We start from the raw sequence: 9364 nt of genomic DNA on the forward strand, positions 1-9364 counted from the left end.
GCCTGGATGCGCCCTGTGGCGCGAGCGCACGCAGCATCCCGAGCCTCCCGCCGCGCGGCGGGGATGCCCGCTCTCCGGGCCCCGGGGCTGGGCCCCCGGCGGTAACCGGAGCGGGGGGGCGCGCCCCCCCAGCCGCAGCTGCCGCGCCCGCGCCCGGGCCAGTCTCCTCCGGGCCCCATCGCCTGTCGCCGCGCTCTGCGCACCCGCCGCCCTGCGCGGCCATGGGGACGCTGCTGGCCCTCGTGGTGGGCGCGGCGCTGGGTGAGTGTTGCTGGGGGACACGCGCCATCTGCGCTCGGGATGCCCCCCGCCCGCCCAGGAGCTCGCCAAGTCTCTGCCTGGGAAGTTGTGCGCGGTGCGAGGTCGCTCGGGTCGCGGGACCGCGGACGACACGGGAGGATCTTGGAGCTGCAGGGGATTCTCCGGGCGGGGCGGAGTGGGGGGCACTTGGCACGCAGGTGGGTCTGCGGGCGCCGGGCCGGGGGCGAGGAGACGCGGAGTCAGCTGCTCGCAGAGCCCCGCAGGCTGCAATGTGACACCCACAGCCGCGTGAGGGGTGGGGGAAGGCGGCACCCGGGGACTGGGGCCCGGAGAGACAAACCCGGAGGGATGGATACCAAGGGAAGACTCCAGGTATGCCCTGGACGTGGAAATAAACCGAGAGACTGAGGCAGACAGGGACATTGGAGCGAGAGAGTTAAGAGTCGGAGCCAGGGACAGAGAAACTTGAGAGAGGTGGAAAGATCTGGAGAGACCGGGAGGGGATGGAGATAGAGAGGCAGCCCCAGGGACAGAATGCCTGCCAGATGGAGTTTAAAACAGTAACAGTAATAGTAATGGTGAGACCTACAATGATGGGAAGACAGAGTGAGGGACACGTCGATGCTGGGGCCTTCAGACACCCCTAGAAGAAATAAATATGGGGGAGAGTGGGCAGCAGGGAAGGTGAACACCAGAAGCCCTGAGGACTAAGAGATCAGGAGACTGGGGGACAAGGGAGAGACCCAGAGCTGGAGTCGGAGTCATGACTTCATCAGCTAGTGAGAGGTGGAGGTGAGAGTGGCAGGTGAAGGAAGGACCCGAGGGCCAGGAACCCAGTGATGCAGCAAAGACCCTGAGGCAGAAAAGAACTTTTAACTTGAGGTGAAGGCCTTGACGTGAGGGAGTCTGGGGAAGAGGAGACAGGGCCGGGTGGTGGAGATGGAGAGGGGGTGGATTGCAGAGGCTAGAGGGAGAAGACGGCAGGGCTGGAGTGAGCCCCCCTCAACCAGCCTTCCCACCCCTCAACCCATGGCTGGTTCTGCAGACCAGTTCCATGGTGGGAGTGACATGGAAAGCTAGAGCTACTGCCTAGAAGGCTGTTGGCCTTCTGGGGACCAGGGCACTTCGGTAGAGTTGCTCCCCACAAGGACATCCTGTTTCCTGGGGCCTCCGGAGTGCATATTCTACCTAGCAACTACTAGGAACAAAGATACAATTTCTTCTAGCTAACAGGCAGAGGAAGGGAAGAGGGGGTAAGGGTGGGGGAAACTGAGGCTCCCAGAAGATGGGTGACTTGTCAAGGTCACACAGTGAGAATCGGGGAGCAGCTTGGCATCCAGTATTTGTGAAAATGCTGAAAAGAAGACAGATGCTTTCCATGGGACAGCCAGTGCGCTGTTGCCTAGAGTGGCAGGTGCCTCGCTGACTGGATCCCGCTGTGTGCACAGTGTCCTCAGCCTGGGGGGGCTGCGTGGAGGTGGACTCCGAGACTGAGGCCGTGTATGGGAAGACCTTCAAAATCCTGTGCATCTCCTGTAAGCGTCGCAGTGAGACCAGCGCCGAGACCTTCACGGAGTGGACCTTCCGCCAGAAGGGGACAGAGGAATTTGTCAAGGTGTGTGTGGGTGCCTGGACTGGGCTGGCATCCGGGAGATGGAGCCCACAGTGCTGGATCTCAAGGTTGTTTGCTTGCTTGCTTTTCAGTATTGCTTTTAGTGCTATTGAGACAGGGTGTTGCTAAGTAGCTCAGTCTGGGCTCTAACTCTTGGCAATCCTCCTGCCTCAGCTTCTGGGATTACGGGCATGCACTTAGCTTGTGTGAGTGCTTTACTAATGATGAAGATGTGGATATGATGGGTGGCCTGGATTTAAATCTCTACTCACCACAGACTGCTGATCACCTTAGGCAAGTCACTGAGCATGGGTCCTGTAACAGTGAGGGGCCGTGGTCTCTGCCTCATATTTTTTTTAAATCACATTTGTGTGTGTGTGTGTGTGTGTGTGTGTGTGTGTGTGTGTGTGTGTGTGTGCACGCCATGGCATGTGTATGGACATCAGAGTACAACTTGCAGAAGTCCACTCGTATTCTACCACATGGGTTCCAAGGCTGGAACTCAGGCTATCAGTGTGGTGACAAGAACCTTTACCTGCTAAGCCATATCTCACTGGCTTCAACCCACTAGGTCTGTGTGAAGGCTGAATGAGCTGATGCAGCTGGCATATGGTGGGTAGTGAAAAAATGTCACTGGAATTATGTGGCGCCAGCAAAAATGTCTTGGGCAGGTCAGAGAGCAAAATCAAAGAGCAAAGCTTTACACAGTATGTATATTTTGAAATGTGTATGTGGTAGGAGAGGGAGGCTGTGCCCGATGGAGACTGGTGGCTGAGAAGTAAGTAGAGAAAGGGGCTGCAGAGGCCAGGCAGAGCTTCAGACTGTGGAAGTGTGTGTGTATATGTGTCTCGGGGCTAGGACAGTCAGAAGCTGCTATGGTCCAAGGTGAGATCTCAACCTCCTTGATTCCTCACTGCCCAAAGTCAAGATGTCTGAGCTTGGGCTGGGGACATAGCTCAATGAGAGAGCACTTGCCTGAAACCCACCAATAAGGAGCTGGGGGCAGGGCTTAGCAATAGAGCTCTTGCCAAAAATTCAACAGTAAGGGGCTGGGGGCGTGTCTCAGTGGTAGAGCCCCTGCCTAGCATGTTCAAAGGTTACAATGCTAGAATCACAAAAAAAAAAAAAAAAAAAAAAAAAAAAAAGATGTTGCTCCCATACATGCATCATTTGTCTTTGGGAGGGTCAGACTGGGGGACGTCTTGGACGTCACTTGTGGAAGACAGGCCCAGACAGTGACTTATACACCCCACTCATCACTAACCGCCCCAAGATCCTACGCTATGAGAACGAGGTGCTGCAGCTGGAGGAAGATGAACGCTTTGAGGGCCGTGTGGTGTGGAACGGTAGCAGGGGCACCAAGGACCTGCAGGACCTGTCCATCTTCATCACCAACGTCACCTACAACCACTCTGGCGACTACGAATGCCACGTCTACCGTCTCCTCTTCTTTGATAGTTACGAGCACAACACCAGCGTCGTCAAGAAGATCCACCTGGAGGTGGTGGACAAGGGTGAGTCGAGCCTTGTCACCCTCCGGCAAGCCAGATGGAGGGACAGATGGAAAGAAGGGACAGGCTGGTGCCGCACAGAGACCAGCCAACAGCCCGCAGCCCTAGGGGGAAGAACACCCCCTTTCTGGCTCTGGAATCTTCAGCACTTCAGCCCATGGGAGGTCAGAGTAGGCCTTTCCCCTCACAAATAGTGTGCACCAGGCTGCACTCACACTGTGTGACCTGTGACAGGTGTCTTTCTATCTCTGAGACCCAGGATAGTCCCCAGGGACCAGAGAGAATATTGTATGTGGCTTGGAGTGTCTCTCAGGTGAGGCCACACAGCGGTGGGCCTTGGACCTTTTGGGGGACCGCAATGGGAATAGCAGAGGCCTGTGGTGTTTCTGAATGCACCCAGCATTTTACTTTCAGCTGCCTTGGACCTCTTCCTCAAACCATCTTATTTTTTAGTTTTGAGGCAGGGTTTTGCTTTGTAGCCCAGGATACCCTCCAACTCCTTTTTTTTTTTCTTTTTTTTTTGAGGAGGTGGGTTTTGAGACAGGGTTTCTCTGTGTAGCCCTGGCTGTCCTGGAACTAGCTCTATAGACCAGGCTGACCTCGAACTCACAGAGATCTGCCTGCCTCTGCCTCTCAAGTGGGGAGATTAAAGATGTGTTCCACTGTTCCAAGGTAGACCATCTTCTGATTAGCATCAGTTGGAATTTTCCAGAGTCCCCGTGTCCTATTGTCTTAGAAAGTCAGGGAGCTATTCCAAGCCTGGAGGCAGTGAAGGACTATGGGAAGTGGGTCCCTAGGGAGCGGTAGCACTTCATATTTTCCAACCTGGTGCCTTGACCTTCTGGCTTCTTAAAAAGTCCCCGCTGGACTCTCCCACCAGCATCTGAGGGAGGGGCTTCACCACCCCTGTTTTGTGGACCCAAAGGCCCAGGCTCAGGGAGATGAGATCCTGCAACCGAGTCACCTGCCTGGGTCGTGGATCGGAACCCAGCCCTGCCTGGGTTAACAGCCCCCAGCCCCAGACAGTGTCTCACGTGCATCCATGCACCATCAGCCAGAGCCTGCAGGATCCTTTTTATAATTAGCTTTTTTGTGTTTCTCATCAAAGTGGTACAGAAGGCAAGTGAGAGGCGCATCTGAGGGAGGCATGGGGACGTCACCAGGCTGGGTGTGTGGGGGGCGGGGGGCACACAAAGTGGAGTTTGCCTGCAAGAGCGGGCTTCAGTGGAGCTCAGGCCACCCCAAAACCAGGCCTCACAAGCCCCGGCTTCTGAGGGGAGCTGGAGGGTGCCGTTAGTCTCCGTCTCCCGCGGGCCCTTGCTCAGGGCACTACCACTGTAAAGCTCGATTTTCATCCGCGTTCTCCGCCCTGTTGTAACTCCTGAAGCCTGCCCTGGCCACTGTCCTCAGAACACAGAGCCCTTTCTGCTGAGCTCGTGTTTACAGAAGAATCTAGCATGTTCTAGCATTTTCTGCTTGCCATTTAAGCACAGGACTGCCGCTTTAAATTTTTATTATATTTTTATTTCTTTGGTCTGAGAGGCGTCTGGCATGTGCATGCCACGGTGCACATGTGGAGGTCAGAGGCCAACTTGTGGGAGTCAGTTCTCTCCTCCCACCACATGGACCCTGAGGATCAAAGTCAGGTCATAGGCTTGGTGGCTAGTGCCTGAACCTGCTGAGCATCTCAGGGCCATAGTATTACTGTATTATTTTTGGTATTTACTTACTTACATGTTTATTTTGAGACACATTATCCATTATGTAGCCCAGGCTAACCTCAGATTCACATTCCCACTCAAACTCTCCTACCTCAGCCTCCCTAGTGCTGGGATTATAGGTGTGAGTCACCACACCTGAAAAACTAATGTGTGTTGTTTTGTTTTCCCAGACACAGGTTTTCTCTGTGTAACTCTGGCTGTCCTGGAACTCACTCTGTAGATCAGACTGGCCTCAAACTCAGAGCTCTGCCTGCCTCTGCCTCCTGAGTGCTACAATTAAAGGCGGGCGCCACCATGGGCAACTGGCTATGGTGATTTTGTTTTTGTTTTTTTAATGTTTCATTTTTTATTTATATTCTTTTGGGGCTTTTAAAGACAAGGTCTAATGTTACCCAGGGTAATATAATGTCCAACTTGCTATATAGCCAAGGATGACCTTGAACTCCCGATTCTCCTTCCTTTACCTCCCACATGCTAGGATTACAGGTATGTGCCACTTTGCCCATTGTATTGAGTGCTTGGGCACAAACCCCAGGCTCTCTGCATGCCAGGCAAGCACTCCTCACTGAGCACCTGCTCTGGGCTTTTTGATTCAGCCTCTCCCTCTGCAGCTCAGGCTGGTTTGAGACTTCTGCCTCAGCCGCCCAGGTGCCGGGAGGCTAGAGATGTGAGCCATCCCACCCGACCCCCTCAGCCGCCCAGGTGCAAGGAGCCTAGAGATGTGAGCCATCCCACCCGACCCCACCAGGTCTGCTTGTTGTTCTCACTCTCTGTCTCACGGGGTTCCTGGTGTCGCCCACTGGTAGCCCCTAAACACACATGGAATCACATGCAAAAGCAGAGTGATGAATGAAGGGCTCAGGAGGCCCCTCCCGGGACGGCTGTGGAAGGTGGCAGGATGCAGCTGGGCACCGCAGGAGACGGTAGTAATACACGTAGGGGAATCTGAACCCCACAGTGTCTAAGGCTGCTGAGGACTCTGGCCCACAGAAGGGCTGCTGTTGTCTTAAGAAGGCAAAGGCCTGGTGTGGAGTCCCTGGCCTGTCATCCCCGCTGAGGCTGAGATAGGACCCTGGGCTGTAGAGAGAGTTCAAGGCTAGCCTGGGGAACATGGCAGCACTCCATCACAAAATGAAAAAAGGGATGTGGCTCAGTGGTAGAGCTCTCGCCCAGCATGTTTAAGGCTCTGCCTGGCTTCGGTCCTCAGGAAAGGTGGGGGTGTTCAAAGAGCCACCCAGAAGGAGCCACTGCCCTTCTGTGGGACTCGATGGCCTCTCCCTTGGCCTCAACTCATCTGTAAAGTGAGGACACCTCAGTTCCTCCTCCTGAGATGCCCCATGGCTTGGAGAGGATGGCCTGGGTATTCATTAGCTGTTATGAGGCTCGCCTTGGCCACAGGACAGCGACAGTGCACTCTGAACAGTTAGCTTGGAGTCCAGCCCTAGCTCTGAGCCCATCTTGGCTGTGCATCTTTGGCTCAGCACTGAGCTGTCTCTGGGCCTTGGAGTCCTTCTCTGGAAAATGGGCTGTAGACAGAAAAGACAACCCAATGGAATGTGCTTGTGGCATGCCTTAACTCTCAGCATTTGGAATGTAGAGGCAGGAGGGTTGTGAGTTTGAGGCCAGCTTAGGCTACATAGGGAGTCCTTGTCTCAAACGAAGAGAATTTAGCACAGAGTCAGGTGGAGAGGGGTCACTCATGACATGCGTAATGGCTGATGAATGAATGAATGAACGAACAAATGAACAAATGAGGGAGCATCCAGCCCTGCACCCTGCCCTCCCTTCCTCTGACCCAGAAACAGCAACATTGTCCAGGCAGAGTGGCAAGCACAAGGCTCACAGGAGAGGAAGACCTCACGGGCCAGCAGGGGTGGGGTGTGGGGCGGGGGAACGAGATCCGGGCTACCAAGGGGGCCAGGGATGTAGGGTGGACACCAGCCAAATCCGGCTGAGGACATGTGCCAAGGTGTCCTTCCTTTCCAGTCCCCTGGCTGGACACGCTCCCTTTACAGTTTAAATTTAGGCCCCATGAAAGGAGAGGCAGGCCAGCGCTGCAGAAAGCGGGGAGGCTTTCCCAAAAGCAGCCAGTGCTGAGCAATGCTGGCTGCCATGCTCTGTGTTCTTCTGTTGCCTCTGCCCAGCAACTCTGAGTGGTTTTGTCCTCATCTGACAGAGGGGCACTGGGGCTCAGAGAGGGGGAGTCATTTGCCTGAGGTTGCACAGCTAATAAAAAGCAAAGCCAAAGCCAGATGGTGGTGGCACACACCTTTAATCCCAACACTCAGGAGGCAGAGGCAGGTGGCTCTCTGTGAGTTCGAGGCCAGCTTGATCTACAGAGCTAGTTCCAGGACATCCAGGGCTACACAGAGATACCCAGTCTCAAAGGGGAAAAAAAAAGCAAAGCCAGTTCAAACCCCAACAACAGACCCAGAGTGGCCACAATTACAACAGTAATAACGCCTGCTGAGAGTCATTGACAGGCTGAAACTGTCCTGAGAAACTGGTCTTTTGTTTGTTTTTTGCTGTTGGAGGTAACAGAGGTTCAGAGAGGCTTAGTCACGTTTCCAAGGTCACACAGCTGGCAGAGTGACCCCAAGGCTTTCGATTTGCAGAGTTACAGACTGTCAGCACAGCCTGTGCACCCTCCTAAATGTCACAAATGCCGCGGGGAGGCAAGTTGACAGCGATCCCTAGGCTCATCCTAGCACCTTGCCACTGTCAGAGTAACTCTAGGAACCAACCCCGGGAGTGACCTTGTCTGCGGCCCAGGCCCGGAGAGGTTGCGCACCTGCCTGTGTTTACACAGCAGGCGGTTCACACTCTGCGGCTGTTGTGTCTCCTTGAGCTGGAGCCTCTGCCGCCTCCTTAAACCCTGCCCGGCCCCTGCAGCCAACAGAGACATGGCGTCCATTGTGTCGGAGATCATGATGTACGTGCTGATTGTGGTGTTGACCATATGGCTGGTGGCGGAGATGGTGTACTGCTACAAGAAGATAGCTGCCGCCACTGAGGCCGCCGCCCAAGAGAACGCGTGAGTGGGGCTGCTGCGGGGGGCTCGGGCCGCCCGGGGGCCGGCTGTCGCTCAGAGCATCTGTGTCAGAGCGAACAGAGTAGTCGGCTGCAGGTGAGGAAAACGGAAGCCCAGAGAATGTGAGGCTCACACCTCTGCCAGGTAGCAAAGCCAGGATTCGAACCCAAGTCTTCTGGTTGCCTCCACGGCTTCCTGAATGTCGCAGAGGTGCCCTGTAGTTACAGAGAGGCCTCCCCTTCAGACTCATGCGGGAGGGAGCTCAGCCCAGCCCATGGCTCTCCCCAGTCTCAGGAGCCCTGCATGCCTGAGGCGGGGACTCAGCTACCCCATTCTGTTCAGGCTTGGGCCCAGGGGTCACGGTGTGCCTTGCCTTTCCCTGAACAGCTCGGAATACCTGGCCATTACATCCGAGAGCAAAGAGAACTGTACAGGCGTCCAGGTGGCTGAATAGCGCCGGTAAGGCTGGTGGACCGGTCTGGGCATCGCCGGCCAGGAGGGTTCGGGGACTGGGTCTCCAAGTCTCCACTTCTTACCCCGCAGGCCCTGGGCTTCACCTCAAGGAAGAACCAGCCCTGACGGGTACCCTCTCCCGGCAGTGGGGATCAGCCCCTGATGGGGACCCTCCCCGCGGCAATAGGAGTCAGCCCATCGGCCTCCCCACCTCACAGGCCTGCAGAGGAGCCACCTGGGTGGGAGCGGGCAGGGACTGATCCCACCTCACCCACCGCCTCCCGCCCACCCTCCCACCGCCATGCATGATGGGTGAAGCAATATGGCCGCCCCACCCTGCTTTTGCTGCCTGTTTGGGGGAGGGGGCGGTGAGGCGAGGGGGCAGGCCCCGCCCCCTTCTTTTTGCTGATTTGCACATAGGCCACTTCCCACACGCACTGCCAGGCCAGCCGGCCCCAGCCCTGCTTGAGGGGGTCAAGAGTGGGGGCCGGGACAGGGACAGTCGTGGGCAGGGGGTGCTGGGCCTCATCTCCCCTCCGCTTCCTCCGGCTGGACCTGGGGTTCCCTCTCTGTGACACCTCCTAGCCCTGGCCCACCCGCCCTCTCTCACCAGCCTTCAATTGTGGTCTCTTGGGAAGGGCCCCTTCGGCCTCCTCTCTCTTTACAGAAGTAGTTTTTGTTCATGAAATAAAGATTCTTGGACTCGAGTCTCTATTCTCTCATTAGCATCCTCCGCTCCGCCTCAGCCCCAGTCCCAAAGCCTCGGAGTGTCTCT

The 9364-nt window shown here is 55.9% G+C and overlaps 1 protein-coding gene across 1 annotated transcript; it reads left to right on the forward strand.

Moving 5' to 3' along the window:
* The first annotated feature begins 108 nt into the window (after positions 1–108).
* Positions 109–9296, forward strand: Scn1b (sodium voltage-gated channel beta subunit 1). Its single transcript, XM_052761926.1, has 6 exons — positions 109–261; positions 1710–1876; positions 3147–3387; positions 7998–8139; positions 8524–8595; positions 8680–9296. Exons 1-5 carry the CDS (start codon positions 222–224, stop codon positions 8588–8590), a joined length of 657 nt encoding a protein of 218 aa, XP_052617886.1. The 5' UTR covers positions 109–221; the 3' UTR covers positions 8591–8595; positions 8680–9296.
* Positions 9297–9364: the final 68 nt, after the last annotated feature.

The sequence above is a fragment of the Peromyscus californicus genome, unplaced genomic scaffold (assembly GCF_007827085.1).
Source record: "Peromyscus californicus insignis strain IS unplaced genomic scaffold, ASM782708v3 Scaffold_4__1_contigs__length_199733344, whole genome shotgun sequence".
Taxonomy (NCBI): Eukaryota; Metazoa; Chordata; class Mammalia; order Rodentia; family Cricetidae; genus Peromyscus; species Peromyscus californicus.